The sequence below is a fragment of the Strix aluco genome, chromosome 1 (genome assembly GCF_031877795.1).
Source record: "Strix aluco isolate bStrAlu1 chromosome 1, bStrAlu1.hap1, whole genome shotgun sequence".
NCBI lineage: Eukaryota > Metazoa > Chordata > Aves > Strigiformes > Strigidae > Strix > Strix aluco.
This window is the reverse complement of record NC_133931.1, coordinates 142,066,286-142,085,931: the sequence shown is the minus strand read 5'-3', so window position 1 is coordinate 142,085,931 and position 19,646 is coordinate 142,066,286. Positions and strand designations below refer to the sequence as shown.

The 19,646-nt window shown below is 38.0% G+C and overlaps 1 protein-coding gene across 1 annotated transcript in view; it reads right to left on the bottom strand.

Moving 5' to 3' along the window:
• CHN2 (chimerin 2) overlaps nt 1–19,646 on the bottom strand; it is a 163,934-nt gene that overhangs the window by 96,366 nt on the left and 47,922 nt on the right. Inside the window, exon 2 of the mRNA XM_074838137.1 lies at nt 943–981. Coding sequence (XP_074694238.1) covers nt 943–981 — 39 coding nt within the window. The remainder of the gene's footprint in view (nt 1–942; nt 982–19,646) is intronic.

Sequence of the window (19,646 nt, the reverse complement as noted above, 5' to 3'; positions counted from 1 at the left end):
AAAAAATCCCAGTCCATTCTGAGGCAGAATGTCATTCTTGGGTAACACAGAAGTGATGTCTTTGAAGTCAGCAAGGTAGTTTAATGTGCATATAAGTGAAGTCAACAAGTCTATTCCAGTCTTTAAAATTATACATGTACATGCATGTAACTGTTGTGATCCTTGTCTTTTTGTAGTTCCATTTTGGTAACGGCACTGTACTGAATTTGAAGTTGCCACAATAAAAGAGAGAACTTTTGCTTAGGATAGTTCCGTATCTGAAAACAGCAAAAAAACCTCTGTCCACACCCAAAGCTACATTTTCATTAAAGTTCCAGTAAGGGTTTAAAATAAAAAGATCAAATTTAAAGGTCATCTTTAATAAGGGTTTTAAAAGCCAATATTTTGTCTTAGATCTGTGCTACTTCATTAGAAAATATATTTGGAACAAAGCAAAAAGAGCATAAAATATGCACTTCTGCACTGCACTCTATGTAAATGATTTTTCTAAAGGCAGACAGGAAGGTTCAAAGAACTGATAATGGTGTCTCCAACTTCTAAACCACCACTTCAAAAATCATCTTCTATTGCTAAGGATCAAAAATATTATTATCTTAAAGTGATTTGGTGACCCATATAAAAAGACAAGTATACTCAAGCCTGACCTTTAGTAAACACGTGAAGCATTACCTCTGGAATTCTTCCTGAGAATCTCAGCAGAGAAACCATGAAACCCAGGATTTGCACACTTTTAAGGCAACCCAAAAGAGTCTGGCACTCATAACCCTGCTGCACTTGCTCCATGGAGAACCAGAAAACTTCAGATTTCATTGCTGTCCCATACAGTAACTTCTACAAGCACCTAGCACATTTATATCTTTTTTCTAAACAAAGAAAGGGAAAAGACCTAAGAGGGACACCTTGGTAAGGTACTAAGATTATTCAAATTTCTCGTATACTCACAGTATGATTTCCATATTGGAGGCTGGTATTCTTCAGCATCTGGAATAGAAGTAAAGAGGGGGAAAGAAATCAGTCAATTGGCCACTGGGTCAAACTGTCAGCATGCATTTTTCTGCCGAGAGACCTCAGCTTGTCAGCAAAATTCACATTTATTTCCCAAGAGAGATGCTAGCTCATTTAGAGTACAGTTTCTTATGTGAGAGAAGAATATAAATTTCAACCACTTGTGGATCCAATATGCTTTTTCCAAATCATTCAAATGTAACAGGAATTAATTTATTACCAATTTGCATATAATTTCCTGACTCACCAGTATTTTTAAAATAATTAACTAGACTGGTAACTACATTATTTATTCACTTTATTTGGCATGATAAACCAACAAATCACTACTGGTTTTCAACCAGGCTTATAACTCCACTATTAAGATTTTAGAACGAGCATCAATGAATAACACACGCCTTAGCTAAAAAGATACACAGCTCAGGCTGGACTCCAATGCACAGACCTGACAGTTCCAACAATGAGATTCAATTACACTTCTTGAACCCACTAGAATATGTAACTGTCATATTTTGCAGAAACTGCATCAGCAAAAATAATAATAAAAAGTTAGAAAAAGTGAAGACTGCAAAACCTGCAATTGGAAGCAGACAATTATTGATTGACTGAAAGGCCACGAAAAGATTTGGTTCTTTTGTTAGTGCCAGAGTTATACAATGCTGCTGGGCAAATTTTTGGCAGAGGGAGCAGAGCTTCTGAGTATACTTATATATACATAAACTTGTACTTATATATATGTACTATATGTATTTATATATACATAAATTTATAATTATTTATATGTACTACATATATATATATATATATAAAAACAAATTATAAGTTTGTAGAGCCTGAGTTAACCGCCCCCGCCTCCACCCCATGTTAAGAACCCACCAAGCAAAGGGCTCTCCAGGCTGGGAAGTAGACAGGCGCAACTGGAGGGCACAGCGAGTGTACGGTCCCACTCCACAAGGAGGTTTCCAGCTCTCTGCAAGAAAGGCTGTTGCTTCAACCTCCAGAAATCCCAGCAGAGGCCAAGCTTGAGCGGTAGGAGTTAGATAAATTACCATATACCAGTCACAAAGGGTGGGGTACTGGGTACTAGTCTGGCTCTAAACTGCCATGTTGCTAAACACTTTGAAGAGTCATTTGCAGCGGTATGTCATTAACCTCCTAATACTGTGCAAGATAATTAAGGTGTTTGGTATTTACTGAACTTCTACTTAAGTTATGCTAATGTAATTCAATTATAGTTGCATAGCTCATGCTCCTTGTCTATTTATATACACACAACCACTTGAAATATATCCTGGCAAAAGTTTGTTTACTAGGAATGTTAATCATTAACTACCATCTGCCGCTTTAAACTCTATTGTTTTAAAAAAGGATAAATCTAGCAATGATCACAGTTAGTGCCTGGAATAACACCCTGCGACAATTTGCAGATATATTGATCGGGAAACCCATTCAATTCCAGTTTCAACTGTATCCACTTCACAACTTTGGCAAAATTCAAAATGGTCCCAGACTGACAGAGTTATACCATGCTGTGGCAATCCAAGAGTAATTAGCTTGCAAGTTCATTATACAGAAGGATTATTTTAAATTATATGAAGCCGTTCGTGAGACCAGTGAAATTTATTCATGCAAGAGCTGACTAATTTTTTCTCCTCTCGCATTATAATGGTAATATATTACTTTTTTTTTCCTTTACATCTGTTGCTCCACATATAGTTTACCATAACACCATAATATTGTGTATTAAATTCCTCTGTCGTACTTCTGCACTACTGCAAGAGAATTTCTGAATTTGCTTGTTCACTTAATGTATTTTTCCAATAGGAGAAACATTGAGACAATGCAAATATCTGATTATCTATACTTGTGAATTCAGAAAAGAAAATAATAGTGAGAGAAACAATGAAAAACCAACGAGTATCAGCTGTTGCTTTAGCCTACCAAATTATTAGAAAGAACACAGTAAATTGAACAGTGAAAGCTGATCTACAAGTGGCCATAAAGTGTTTCATTAGCTTGAGACAGACTGATGGTGTGGAAACACTGCAGCCTAGGTGGAGAACAATCATCCAGGAGATAGTCATAAAACAAAACTTCTGATGATTACATTAGATTTGTCACAGTTATGAATCTGTCAGCCCAGGAAAGAGTGGACAAAACCATTCCTCAACAGTTAAAATAATTCTTAAGGGCAGCACACTCAGAGGAAAAGCATGGGTCAGTGGCTCCACATTCACCCTTACAAGGTGCTGCAACATCCTCTGTGATCCCTTCAGCTGATAACACATCCCTAAATCACAGGGAACAAAACTCCATATAGGTGATAGTATTAATATTGTTTATTGTCATGCTAGTATGCATGACATTTGATGGCATCCATCTGTAGGGAAATAAAGAACCATTAGTTTAAACACAACCTGGAGACAGAGGTCATGCTTAAGGATCAGGGAGATGTGTAATGGAGCCCAGATAAAGACCTCTTGCTCCCTTTGTGGAAGTAGGCCACTGGGCCCCTGTCTAGACACGGGCCATGTACAGCCAAAGATGCCATTCTACACTGCTGTCGGCATGGAAATTAGCCTCAGGACAGCAATCACCACTTCTGAGTGACCAGAGAAATTCATTGACTCTCCTTCTTGTATGATATAGTTTTAGGACTCCCATCCTGGATGACTAGATTAAACCAAACTTCAGACCTTCTTAAATCAGGGCTCAAATGAGATAAATCCTACCTGAGCAGACTGGATTACTACTATTTGCCCTTTTTTGAGTTTTCTGTTCTGCTTCTCTTTTTATTAGTCCTATTTTATTATAAGGTAGCTCTACTCATTAAATCGAGCTCCACTCTCCATCACTAGACTTAATACAGCAGGTTCACAGAAGTTGCTAGTAACAGTTTGGGTGCTTGGCTCAGTTACTACGTGACATCTCAGTTACTACTACAGCTTCTGCCTTCAGTTATGCATGTGGTAATGGTCTCAGCAAGGACCACAGACCTCACTTTTGAGCCCCCTAGCAAAAAACAATCTATCAATCAATCAATCAATCAATCAGACTTGGCACAAATGACAAACACCCCGCATTGATCTCTCATTAAATTATATTCCTAATACAAACTTTGAGCGTAATGCCTGCTACAACTGTGATTTGCAGCATGGGAAGAAGACTTCACTGAGGTACTCTTTAGGTGATAAGACAAGGTCTCTCCTATTGCTGTCTTCTTGAAGGGTTCATACTTCTGACAGTGACCTTTTGTCTAAATTCAGAAACTGAGCCAGCTAAGGTTGAAAACAGTTGTCACAGGAGAAACTCAAAGCATAAGATGAGTACCAATCCTAAAAAACTCTACAAAATGTGCCAGGGCCAGCTATGATAGACCTTTCTGAATCTAGAGACTCACTGTAAAAGAATTACAGAATGTGCAGTTCAGGTTTTACTATTTCAAGTCTTACCAATACTTTATCAGAAATGACCTGAGCAAAACCAGAAAACCTAAGGTATACTCACTGGAAAAACTAGAACTGGCAAAAAAGCATGAGAAACTTCCACAAATAATATTACAGGCAATACTATTAAGTAAAAGCTTTGAAACCTATCAGTTGAGAAGGTTAATATTTATTAGACCTAAAAAACTAATTAGAAGTTAGATGTACGCTAAACAGAAAGGCTAAAAGAATGGTGAATGCTGACTCTTGGGGACTATTACAGCTACCAGGAGCTTTCTCACTGCATGCATAATTGACACAAAAAGATACTGGAGAAAACTGTCAAACCAAAATTGATACTGTGGAATTGGAAAGTGGGAGTAAGGAAAAGCAGGTTAGTTCTTCACTTTATTTGCTTTACTCTTCACAGAGAGGATGAAAAGCATCTTAGGAATAAAATATTTTCATAAAGCGGATACAGCACTGTAAAGCTGAGTAAGTGTAAAAAGACATAAAAGGAGTACTGAAAAGTTGGTAAAGCTTTAAGCAGCCAGAGAAAAAGTAAAACTCCATAAGATTTTTTTTTAAAGAAACATGAAGACAGAAGACAGTATTTCTGTAAATAATGGCTGGTAAATGGTTAATACATCACTCAGAGCCATTCTTAAGCAATTTCTGATAAATGGGCTTATATTAATTATATAGTAAGTAAAGTTATCCATGGACTTCAAACCCTGTTCTTCACTGCTCTGTACCAAAGGTGACACCTTTCTGGCTGTAGTTGTGAAAGACACAGGAATGACTGAATTGCTTTACTACTTCCTTGTACTCTGTGAAGATGATGATGTAATGCCAATGCTTGTGGTTTTGTGCTGCCAGCACTGGGACTGACCTAGCTAAAGCAGTTCTAATAAGATACCGACTAAGCTAAAACTTTGGTGCTTCTGACTACCAAGACTGGTAATGCACTGGAAAGAGGAAACTTTGTTTTACAGGAAAGATCACAAGTCACATGAATCAAATATTTCTGACTTGTAAGTGGCATTTCTGATTACAAGGGGAACAGTAACAAATATCCATTCTGTAGGTATATGACATGCCCAGTTCTAGATATTTTAAAAAGTACTAATGATTCCTATAGTAGTAGAGTTATGCAGACTAGTAGCAGGACAGCTACCAAAGCAGGACCATCATTCTTTGTTAATTCCTTCATAGACACTATGAAAGAGGAGAAAAGATTTTTTTTTTTGCCTTTGTCCTTACTAAAGGATTATAAAAAATATTCTGCAGTTCACCTTGGAAGAACTGCCTCAGCCTGGATTTTCTGCCACCATTGTCTGAAGTTCAGACTTCCTTTCCAGTAACAACTAATTTTAAAACTATGACCTGTGTGGTGTGTGCAAGAAAAGACACTTGTGTGTGAGGAGGAGCCAATTTGGAAGCCACTAGCTTACTGGCAGTGTGCAGATAAATGATTCACGGGATGATTAAGTCCAGATACTAATTTTTTCATCTTTTATTGTTATTTTCAGGACCAAGACTAGTAATTGTTAGTATTTTAATGCCTTTTGTATATTTCCTTTAAAGAGATTTTTTACAGTTTTACCATATACTTTCATATTTACAGCTTTGTTTCCAAAACATTGTTAGCGTATATTATTAAATATTTTTATTTTTATATATGTAATTATATATATAATAATAACAACATATAACTGTTGAGTAAAAGGCTAACTGAAAGATGAACAGTGTACTCTGTAGGTGCATGTATTTTTCTTCATACAGCCAGAATTATATTATACAATTGACTATAATGGGTAAGGACATCACAGAATCACAGAATGGTTGAGGTTGGAAGGCACCTCAGGAGGTCGTCTGGTCGAACTCCCCTACTCAAGCAGGACCACCTACAGCCAGGTGTCCAGGACCATGTCCAGATGGCTTTTGAATACCTGCAAGGATGGAGGCTCCACAGCCTCCCTGGGCAACCTGTGTCAGTGCTTGGTCACCCTCACAGTGAAAAAAGGTTTCCTGATGTTCAGACGGAGCCTCCTGTGTTTTTGTACCCATTGCCACTGGTCCTGTCACTGGGCACCACTGAAAAGATGCTGTCTCTGTCCTCTTTGCACCCTCCCTTCAGATACTTATATGCTTTGATAACAGCCCCCTGAGCCTTCTCTTTTCCAGGCTGAACAGTCCCAGCTCTCTCAGCCTTTCCTCATAAGAGAGATGCTTCAATCCCTTCATCACCTTAGTGGCTCTTTGTAGGACTCTCTCCAGTATGTCCATGTCTCTCTTGTACTGGGGAGCCCAGAACTGGACACAGGACTCCAGGTGTGGCCTCACCAGTGCTGAGCAGAGGGGAAGGATCACCTCCCCTGACTTGCTGCCAACACTCCTCCTAATGCAGCCCAGGATACCATCAGCCTTCTTCAAGGGAAGGGTACACTGCTGGCTCATTTTCAACTTGGTGTCCATCGGGACCCCCAGGTCCTTTTCTGCCAAGCTGTTTTCCAGCGGGGTGTTCCTCAGCATATGTTGGTGGATGGAGATTAAAGTGAAAGGGTAATAAGGGGGCTTCTTTGATAAGGTCAGTTCTTTTTGAACACATAAAACATCACTGCGTTATTAAATTTCCACCTCGTGTTTAAAACTTACCAATTACAGAAGCTCATTTTCATCTCATCTGAACCCCTAATGGCTAATCTTGTGGATGGTGAAGGGCTATTTTCATTTATTTTGCCCTCTCACCAATTAATATATATGCATACACAACTATCTCACATTGCAGTCATTTTGCAAACTATTTTGAATAGGCACTTTTTTCTGTGTTTGACTGTCATTTGGCATATATCTTTGGGCGTTTTGATTACTTCTATTACATACAGCAACTGTCCTTGCAGGCTTGTCTGACTACACTTTGAGAAAGAACATTATTATTTTTTAAGTTGCAAATAATCATACTGTCAAATGAGTACCTCTCTAACTCCTGAAAAGTCACTGTTCCTTTGAAAAGCAAAATTAATTCTCTTGCAGTTAATAATTAGCAATGTAGCTGTTGAAACATTTCAGCATGTCAAAAGCTCTGTTTAATGTTTCATTCACAACGCACAGTTGCCCATGGAGGAGCAGGTAGTTGCCAACTTTATCACTGAACTTTCTTTTCTTCGGTACATGGACAGCTAAAATATGGAACGAGACTTCAGCTTTTGTTTTAATGAGACACTTCAACTTTCAGCATAAGGCATAGAAACAGAAATGATCAAACTGTTTATTTGCAACATAGTTTATAATTGGTATATTAATTCAGATGATGGGTGCTTCCCACTGTGCTATTCTCTTTTAAAAAAAAATTCAGCAATAGTGTGTAATTTTAAATGTCAAAAAATGCTCACAAAAGGGGTGGAGTTCTCTCTTGCACAGCAATTAGACTGAAACAGTAAGCTTTTAATAACCACAATATAAATTGACAGCTATTTTGTATCTTTTGCTTTTGCCTACCACAAACTTGCTATTAAAAGCCACTGCTGTAAAGGTAGCTCATTAAGTCCATTCTACAATTCAGTCTTTCCAAATTTTGCTCTCTCCTGCTTTTGCTTCAGATTTCAAACCAGTATCTTTCCACTAGTAGACAGGTGGTCAGTCCATGGATAATTTTTTTAATGCATCTCTGTTTTACTAAAATGCAGATGGAAGATTATGAAATAGGTAAATTTAATAATTTAGAAGAATTATCAAGTGTCAAATAAAATACGGTTGTGAAATAAGTGAATAATATTAGGGACCTACTACAAGAGATCACAGGAGATTTGAATTATTTGAATCCACAGCTAAACTTGCAGAACAAAAGCTTAAAGAGCCATGTTCTGCTGTTGGTGAGTGGTGTTCAGCCAGCTATGACCATGCAACTGGAGCAATATCCCATTTAATCAAAAAATCTGCCTTTCTATTCTGCACAGATTTAAAGAGAATTTTAAGTGTTGAAAATATTATTCAAAATTTGGAAATGGAGAGAAGGAGTAAGAAGTGTTCTCAATAGCAATATAAGAAATATAAAAGGGAAGGGTATTTGTACAATTCCAGTTTTAGAAGTCTCTTTAGGAGACTAGTCTTTCTTAGAACTACTGCATGGGGCCCAAGAAATAGAATTAAACAGATTTTTCCAGAGAGCAAATCCAAGAACCCGACAGGGGTCGAAATAAGCTGATGCAAATATTCCCAACACTTTAGATATTTTCTGGAAAATCCGTAAGATTTAAGAGTGCAGAGGGGTATTCACACTGCCTAATCTTAGGAGGGTAGGTCCCTTTTAATGCTGAATCACACTGAATCTATTTGACCTTGGATGGCATTTAAAAGCCTCCATGATTTAGGTGCTTTGAAACATTTTGTTCACAGAGCAACAATGAAGAATTTCCTCATGCAAGTCATTAAAGGTTTGTGTCTAAAAACTAGAAAGGTAGACAATGAAAAAAATCACAGAACATCTCCTTCATGCTTGATTGCCAAAAATCTGTTTAAGTTAATAGCTGCCATTATATTTAATCTGGTCATTAAAAGTTACGCCCCAATGCTTGTTACCATTCTCTATTTGAACACTAATGTCAATGTAATTAAAATGTAACATGTTTATTTTCGCATTTTCATGTTTTTAATGTATAAACCAGAGGTATCAAGACATTAAAATGGCACAATCAGGGCTCTGCCTGCCTGACTGACTGAGAGAACGACATTTCTTTGGTAGGAATAAACACATGACATAAGTTAAATCACATCACATTAGCAGATCTCCTATCTTACACAGTTATACTTTAGCTTCTAACTAATGACCAGTTAGTTCCTGGCTGAAAATCAAGACCGGATAATCAGTTGGCATATAAGAGAACAGCGCTGCTGAAGTAATTTTATCGCTGTGCAGAATGTGGCAATGCATTTCCAGTCATTTACTTATTGCATCCTAACAAAACCACACCCCAACCCTCCAGCCAATGATCCCTGGGCTCAGCAAAGCAGTCCAGGCACTGTATGAAAAAGCATGTGACTGAAGTAGCTGCAATAATGCCAAAAAATGGCATTAAAAGGGTCATCGTGAAGTATTTCAATTAGAGCATTTATGTTGAAGTAGTGTCAGCACATTCCCCATTCCAGAAATGCACTCATACATTGACATGGTGCCCGTTTATCTGTCTTGTCAAAGGAGCCAGCACATTCCCTGAAAACTTATTAACCTTTAGCAAAATTCAAGTCATTGCTTTTGGTAACTCTCTTATTTTTGACATGTGTTGTTTTATCATCTCTCTAAGCAAGGGCGCAAGTGTTTGCTTTTGACTATTCAAGGGTATAAGGTGGTCCTAGTCCTGCAGTTCACTGTGGAGGCTGTTCAACAGCTTTTCAGAGATCGTCTCAATCTTCCCTGTCTAGCCACGCGTTTGCTCTTCTCTGGATACAGAAACATAAGTATCTTTAAAGGCTGAAACTGCAGGCTCAGAATCAAGTGGAAACCCTGTAATTCTTCTCTCTCAGCAAAGCCATGTGACTCAGAGAATTTACACTGGTAACTTAAAAAAAAAAATCACAAAATGTGTTGTACTCGCCACAGGGGCTACTCATACTAGGGACCTTACTGAACTTTGCAGCCTAAACACAATTTCAAGGCTCAGGCATCAGAGATGAGAACTACTCTGCCATCCAGAGTATGGATAATGACCTGCAGAAGAATAAAAATTTAGCAAACAAGTAGACCTTTCTTTGCCTTCTCTCACAGGTCCTGCAGTATTGCTGCAATATTTGCTTCTATACATTAAAGCATGAAAAGCAGGAAAAATACCACCCACCTGCAAAGCGTATTAATCATTCCCACAGCTCTCTGATAAAACTCTGAATAATCAGGGCTCCTAGGATAAGAAGCAGTACTGTACCTGTGTACTTCCCCTGTTACAAAAACACGACTTTTTTCTTTTAATTACATTCTTTGGTGGACAGTTTTATCTAAGTGTGTCAATTACATTCAAGGCCAATTGACTTATTATTTTATGTGACGTTAGTTTCTGGATCTTCAATTTATGTCTTTTAAAAATAGCTTTGATTATCAATGTCAGCTATTACTGAGGCACCTATGTTCTCTTCAAATATGTTGTACAAATGGACAAACACTTCACATGTCTTTTCTATTATATTGCCACCCACCATTTAACTGCTCCCCCAGTACTGCTATTCCTGCAGTTATTAATTTAGATCTAAATAACAGAGAAATGTTTATCTTCTTAAAATTCAGATCCCTGATAATATGTTTATGCTGACAAGATTCTTATGTCTTAGAAATGTTTATTTAACTACACTTTCCTCCCTGCAATCTCAGCAATAAAAGAGTTACTACCAGTATTTAAAATTGCTAGAAAACTATCATGCACTATTTCCCCTCAGAAGAATATGGTTTATGTATTGTTTCCTTACACAGGAGGAACTTTAATTGCCCTGTAGAAGTCTGTAATTCTTCCAAGAGCTTTTTACTACAGTTTGGCACTTTTACAGTTGATAATGACTTCTTACAGGATCATATATTTGCAAAATACCTTGTATGAAACACTATAAAATTTAAAATGCACTTAGGTCTTCCACAAGTTTTATCAAACTAACCAACAGGGCTGTGCTAAATATCCCAGTGCCTGGGCATGGGTGACAATTTTGCTTTGCAAATTGCAACATTGACTGCATTTTCCCTAAAGAAACACTCGTTATGTTTCTCTAGGGATGTCATATGAGGCATGTCATATGAGGCAAGTCCCAGGTCTCTCTAACATTTTCCTCATCAAATTAAAACAAATCCAAACCAATGCTCACAGGACACATGTATGAGTGCCTCCAGTGGCAATGAGTGGGAGGACAGAATTTAGCCACCTGTAATGTATAAAGGAAAATGTGACTGCAGCCTGGCTAATATCCTGATTTCCTATTCTGCAAATTTTAAAGATGCGTATAACACAAGAATATTGTATTTAAGTGTCTCAGAACACATGAAGCTTCTTTATATGTGGTAAGTAAATCAAACCAGTGAAAACGGTAATTCCCATATAAAAATGGATTTTGCTTCTGTATAATCAGAGATAGGGTGGTTATTTTTACATAAGTAAATTACAAAGGAAGGAGAAAGCACAGTTTTTCTCAGTAACTCTTCTGGAATTGTTTTTCACCCTTGTAGAAATCACAAAGTAAATTTGTTTTTACCCCACTACACTCCACTGATCTTGCAGGTACACTCAGAAGAGAGTCAAGGCAGTACTTAAAAGCTCATTCATCAGATCTTCGATCATAAAATCAGTACAGTAAGAAAAAAATATCCTCTTCCTTGGAGTTATTTTTAAAGACACACAAAGGTGCCACAATTTGGAACAAACCCTCTAACTCATCCCACTAAAACACTTTGTGTAAGGTCAATTAATTATAAATAAGGCCATGGTTTTGGCACAATAATGTATTTGTCAGATCATCCTAGTAGCTAATCCTCCCAAAATATAGATTTTCTTGAGAATCCAGAGGCTGAGGTTGCTCGTTGTCTGCAAGTTTATCGGCAACGCCAAAGGTTTGTAACTAATGACTGAGACAGTGCACTGCCCTACAAGCCACCCCAACTGAAGCTGAGTTTTTGCCAAGTTTTTGCTTCATTTCATCAACATTATTTGATGCTCAACATTATTTGATGCTCACAGAGAGATAGTGAGCTACTGTATCAGCTTCATGCACCAGGAACTATAAAAATATTCAACAATTATAAAATATATATTTATCTTAAACTTTTACTTCTTGTGCTTGTTATTTTCAAGGATAGTTAAAGGTAAAACAGCTGAGAGAGTAAATATGCTTGCTTATGACAGCAGAAAATAGACCTGAATATTAAAAAGAAACACATCTTAAAAGGCAAGCACAGTGAGACTTAAATCCAATTTGTAAGATAAAAGCTAACCAGAACACTTACTATTGCCATCTGATAGCATTCAGTATTGCTTGAAATTCGTTAATATACTAGGTAACATAAGTACAGTGCATGTATACAGAATTAATTCTATTAATTTCTACACTAGAAAAATCTACTGAAAGAGGAGGAGAATAATTATAAGGCAGTCTTACCCATCTGTGGAAAAGGCATAGCAAAACCAATCTCAACCTCAGAAGAATAATTATCCCATGAGACTCCCACCTCCTGGGAGTGCCCATTATTGTGTTAGGAGAACACAAAACTGACAGCTATTCAGAAAGACCTCCAGAGCAATTTCGGCTTAGCTCTACCACTTATCTTACCTTGTCATCTTTTTAGAATATCTACAAGCTTCCAGCTAACTTACCAATATTATATTTTATTTTTACAAGCAAGCAATAAATGCTTCTTTTACAGCATATACTTTGCCTAACAGACCAAATGTTGGAAAAATGCTTATGCATCTTAAATAAAAGGCTATTCAAATTTAAACAGTTTTATAGAGTAATAATATTTCATTTAGATCTCCCTACTAACTGCTGATTGCTTACTCAGATTAGGTGGAACTCCAAATGAGACAGAAGCAAAGCTTTTATTATCATTATTATATTCCCATTATGGTAGCATTTGGAACCCAAAATCAGGTTTGGTGTTATGTCCAACTGCTAACAAGTGCAGTTTAAAAATAAAACACAGCAGTTGCTGACCTAAAAGTGCTTGTGCTTATAATGTGCGGCAGGCATCCAACAGATAAAAGGAAAAGGGATGGAAAAGCAAAAGGATAACAGGAGGGCTATCTGTGTCAGAGTCATAAGTACCGGTCACAGCATCCTCCCCTATTAAGAGAATAGTTTCATCTGAATGCAACACAAAGATAGCCAGAAAACCAAAGAAGATGCTGTTAAAAACAAACAAAAAAAATTTAAGAAGCACAGAACATCACACGAACACATTAGGGATAACTTCAGCTGATTTATTACTACATTAGGAAGCTTTGCTTATAAATGTTAAAATGGTGGAGATTTAGTTCCTTCTGAAAGCTTGAGAAAAAACAACCTCAATACATTTATGTTACATTTTTATTGAAGTGACACATCATGTCAGTAATAAAATTATTCTGGATCAAGGTTTTGTAATAATTTATTTCTACTGAAGAGTGAATTATTCAAAAGCAAACTGCAGCTCACCCTGAGCATATTCTCCCCTGCTTAAGGTGCACCAGAGAACAGCAACTGACTTCACTGTATTTTCAAAGACATGTCTATACCCTGGTGCTCGGTACTTTGATTTTACTGCATCATTTTATCTGATGCCAGTCAATTTACTTACACCACTGCTGTGCGAAGTCTGGTCCAGAGTCCACAAATGATAAACATTTTCGATACAGAAATGCTTCTTTTCTGAAACTAATTTATTGTCTAGAAGAACTACATTTCCTCACAGCTTCTCACTCATTAGGGTCCAAAACTCAGTCCCGACCGGAGCGAGGAGACCAGATTTGAGAGCAGTCATGTGTATCTGATGAGGTCTATGAGGCACATGGTTGGTGCCATTAGACAGTGAAATTCAGAAGAACGCCAAGTTCTGCCACAGACAATTTATGATGACATAACCCTTGGCTAAAAGGATCTGTGAGATGCAAGCTTCCATCTAACAACCCACTGGTTGTGTGCAAAAGCACTAACAAAAAATCAACATGAGGCGGTGCTTCCTGATCATTAGCTGCAAATCACACCTCCCCAAAAAATGCATTGCAGGCACTTTTAATATAGCAGGAGAGCCTTGTACAAATGCTTATCTCAAAACACTCACTTGAAAATGCTCCAATGGTTTTATAACAATGGAAGAGATGACTGATTAGGTGCCAAAATGGTTCGATGCCAGCTCTGAAGAAAGTCTTTGCAACTCTTATGATTTCTCTTAAAACAGATTCAACTTTAAGTTGCAATGTCCTTCAAAGTACAGGTGTCTTTTTGCACCAGTTCCAAATGGGATTTCAGAGCTGTGCCCTGACTGCTCCTGTTGCTGTACAAAAGTGTTAGCCTAGCAGGCATATTACTTTTTGCATATCCTAGACGGGTGCACTACATTCCTGCACCACTTATTCTGCATCTCAATCACTATCTTTATTGTCTTCTGAACAATAGTGACAAATACTCTCACGGTTTACTTAAAAAGTGCTACAAAATATGTACTACCTTTAAATTTATCAAAAAGTGAATGTAAGTGGGAATAAAGTAGCATAATCAGTACTAAAGAAACATCTCCTAGGAGGTAAAAAATGAATGCAGCCTACAACTGAGTGAGACCCCCATGATATTTCAACTCAATAAAAATTTTTATATCAGAGAGTGCCAAACTTTGATTTATAAAACTTACAACTGCTCCATTGATTTCAGTAGGGTGGGAGTGATTTATTTCAGCCAAAGCACTGTCCAGAATTATATATGAGCATCGTGAGCTCAGAAATCCCAGTAGTCATGGTGTTAAGAGCAGATGGTTCCCACGCTCCTCTCGGTAAGCTCAGTACCACTGATGGCAATGTACTCTATTTCACACTGATGTATCAAGAACTTAGGTTTATCAACTACAATAATTTTATTCATGCACTATACAATAGTAGCCAGAGCCAGCCACTCTCTGATTTATCCTTTAGAGCCCAGAACTCTTGCCACTGAAAGGGCACTTGATTTTTGCACCCATGTCCAGATCTACAGAAGTATTCTCCTATGACATAATTTACATGAACCGCTAAAGTAGGAAAGATTAAAATGACCTACAGAACTACAGAAGTATACTCCTCAAACTATCCACTGGATGAACACAGATTCTGCTGATCACTGAAAAAAATATCTAACCTGATGAAAAAAAACCCTATCAAAAACCTCTTTAAAAGCTAAGCCAAAAAAAATACCAAAAGCCCAGGCTAGAAGCAGTATCAAACACTTTTTAATTCAAATCCAGTTCAAGTCCAATTCCTTCATCTATAAATATTGTGAAGATAACCTTACTTCAGAACTGAAACATGAATCTTTACCTATAACAAAAGTAAAACTTAGCAACCTTGACCAAACACCCGTACTATACAATCAGATTTTAAAACGGATGAGTTCCAGTGGCTATATCCTAATAGCTGGAAAGGTCCATCTTTTTTCTGAATATGCTCATGTACATTTACCAGCATATATAGATCCAGATTTCTCTACCTTATTTACTCGTTAAGATTCAGTCTTTATTTTTACAAGTGTGATCTCTGTACTCCATCTCACATACTCACTACCACTTTCGATCACTTCAGGTTTCAGTGGATTTTTCACAAAAGAGTATATGGAATGATCAGTAAGTTTTCCTCCCTCTTTGTACTGACTTCCAAAATAAATTTTGTGGTTTTACCGATTTTTTATTTAGAGCTTCCACAAGTCCAGCTAGACAAAAGACAAACCAGTGACACAGCTCACAGACATATCAGGAGGGAACACCCTGACATCTAGAAATGACAAAGGATGGGTTTGCAATTTAAGGACAGTATTGAAACTTCAGACATTGAGTTTAATTTCTAGCTCTTTCAAATGCTCCCTGTGTTATTCTCCATACCTTTAAGAGAGAGAAAAACAACACAGTCTTTCTCCTAGCCTCTCTGAGCTTTCCTAGGGATTGAGCCGCCGTGCCCTGAGCCTTGTGCAGCAGCAGAATCCCAGTTCAAATCTGGCCTTTAGACATCATCATAAAATGAACCACAAATACTGCTGCTGCCTCAAATAACAGAGCACATTTCAAAAAACAAGGGGCCTTCTAAGCTGGCACAAAGCAGGGGCAAGGTAGAAAGAGGGAGACGAAAGTAAACAAATCAACTTTTCAGTGCAAAGTTCAGTGGAACAAATATTTCTAATCCAACACAAATAGCCCTGTAGTGCTGCAGTGCACCACACAGGGCACAGAAATCAGTGGTTGAGAGCATTGTTGAAGAGAGGTATAGGGAAGAAAACTGTTGTCGCGTTATTAGTCAAAAGGAGTCTCGGGAGCTTTCCTTCAACATTTCCAAATGGAGATCTCCATAGCAGGCAGCAGGAGCTGAATTCCCTCCCTCCACTCTGATTTCAGCTGCAACCCCTCCATGGCGGAGGAAGTAACAAGTTGTAGGGTGTGGATGTGGAAGGAAATCAAGGAGCTTCAGTTGCTGTGCTCGCACCTGGTCACACATCCCAAAAAGCGATGGCTCCACAGCTGCCCAAAGCACAGCAGGAGTCTGAGCAGGAGAGAAAGAAAGGGACTAAAACAGCCTGCCTTGATTCCCTGCCCTCGCTGTGGCCACTGCGAGAAGAGCCACACGTCCGTGCCAGCCAGGGCGCAGCCCCAGCAGCGGCAGCACAGCGCAGAACAATCTGCTGGATCACATTGGCATCTACCAGCTACCCTCTAACCGAGTGCTTTAATGTGGTTTCTGCTCTCTCACACTACTTGTTCCGGATAAAAAAAGCAGGTCAGGTCGGACAAACCTGCTGCTGAATGTTTATCTTGGCGGCTGTTTATTTATTTATTTTTGGTAGCGCAATGGGGCCTCAGCGGGCACTGCTGCCTCTTGGGCTGATCCCCTAAGTGCTTCTGCAGGCTGGACTAGTCCCATGTCACCACCTGCCTCTGAGGGCCTTCAGTTCTGACCACTGAGGTGAGTATTTTCAGACGGCATCCTCACTACATCAAACAGTTATTACCACTCTGAGCACTCTTTTCATTAGCCAAATATTTCTCTACTCTCTTTTAAGCTGAAACCACCACTTCTACTTAATGGAATAGCAATTAACTTGAAATACTTGGCTTTTTACTGCAATGCATCACTCTTTCACAGCCTGATATGCTAATAAAAATTGTATGCTAACATAATGTATAAAATATCATCTCTGATTTTAAACTAAACCAAAATTTATTGGCTCCAACAGTGCAATACTGATCTACCCGATGAATATTAATGTATTAACTTAGGTAGCAGTCTTACGCTATCGGGAAACTAAATCAGAGCGGAGCAGATCATACAGTGCACTGGAGAAAGTCTCAGTTTTTCTGTTTCAATAGAATTTCAATTCTACTCAAACCTGAATACAGCTCCAGACTGAAAAGTAAACTTCAAATGATAAGGTATTTTTTGCTACATGGCAGCTCTCATACTCCATAAAATATTCCTTCAACCCCCCCAGTAAACAAATTAATTGTCAATCTTGCAAACAAAAATCCCAAGTTCTACTTCTTCTAAGGCATCATTAGCAATTATAGGATGTTGGCAGGACAAATTATGCTCTGAGTCATATCTCTACAACCCACCTCTCTCCTGCTCATGCTCTTAATCCTTACCCAGCTCCACTGAAAATGCAAATCTTTACAATTATGACTGTAGGGATAATGGTACATCAGCGCAGTAAAAATGCCCATTTACCTCAACGGTGCTTAAACTCCAAGCCTTGCAAGGGCAGAGATAAACATAAATTAACTGCAACGTCTAAATGTTTAAGATATTATTGAGCAACCACTACCCAAAAACAAGCCAGCAAACAGCACTGCTAGACTCTATAGAGAGCTACACCCATACATTTAATCTGAAAAAGGAAGCTGATGCAATGCAAGATGACATGAGAAAGTGATGATTGATTTAGTTCCTCATGAATAACAAAGTATTCCCTAACTCCACGAAGGAGCAGATAAGTGCAGGAAGTAACTGAAGTACTGAGACAAAAGTTACCAACAAACAAGAAAAGAAAAATCCAAGTATGGTGGGACATACAGAATTATCCAGGAAAAAACAAATCTCAAATAGCTGTACAGTTCAAGTGCCTCTTCTGATTTCAATTCGTGTACCTTTTTTTTCCTGTTCAAATTGGACAAGGACATGTCTACCTTACCCACTTCTAAAAGTTATTGTTAGATATCCAATTCCAGCTCTATTCATTATTCATTTACTGATTTGGAATTTCATCTTGAAAACAAGCTGTTATTGAAAAACTTTCAAGAAGTGTCTCTTGTGACCTTTGAGATGTCTTCTTAAAAGAAACATAATTCTGAAATACAATTGTGCAGCAGACCTTACACACTGATGTCTCACTGAGTAAACTGAATTAAGGTCAAAGTCAACTGCTCTTTTGTTACTCTCTGGTACCAGGAACTAACCCAGGTATAAGCCATTTCAGCTTGAATAAGAAACACAATTAATGAAATAGTGGACCTTTGTGCTGTCACTAACGCATTACAAAGCAAACAAATGCACTGAAAGTTTGACTTGAAAAAGCTTTCATGACATTATTTATTTATCCATTCTATTGACAAATTCTAGTTACTAATAAAATGTACTAGAAAACACACATTCACTTGAAATAAGCATGTATAAGAGAAAGTTAAAAGTATCAAGATATAAAAGTCATAACAAAAAAGTGGCAATACCAAGGGGAGACCAAATGCCTGTCTGACCCAACAGGCCATTTCCAACAACAGCCAACAACATTAGCTCAGGGGAAGAGTTTGAGAGCAGAACAATCAAGCTGAGGGAGGTTCCTTCCCACATGACACCGTCAGAGCTACATCATACCCATTCACTCTGGAGTGCTTTGGAGATAAACAATCCTGTGGCATACATCAGTACCCACATGGAATAACAATGGGAAAAGTTTTATGTATGCATCGCTTTTTCTTAACTTTAAAATACAGAATGTAGCCAACTGCCATTATTTGGTCTCTTAAGTAAAAAATATGCCAACTGTAGACAGGTTCACTTCCTATATTTCAATTTTATGACACTTTAACTGCACTGAATTCATAAACAGTAACACTGTAGTATAACTGTAAAAGTATTATGTTGAACCAGAGCAATTCTTCTGAACAACATGGCCATTTACACCAGTATCCTAATATAGTACATATTTATAATAGAGGACCTGGTGAGATAAATTAGTCATACTGTAAATAGCCATCAGGGATATGGAAAGTAATAGTTTCTCATGACCTGCCACATGTGTACAAAAGCAGGTGTCTGAAATGTTGTAAATATTAAGATGGTATCTTTAGCAGGCACTCCTCTGCCCTGGAGGGAGAGTGACGGGAACACCGCCTGTGCACTTCCAGCTTCCCCGTGCTTTAATGAACACCCAAGCTGCAGATGCACATCCTCTCCAAGAAGCAGTTCTGCTGGTTAAAAAAGGCAACAGAGAAGAAGTATAAACACATTGCTCGGTCACTAGGGGTTAACATCAGGAAGGTCAAAG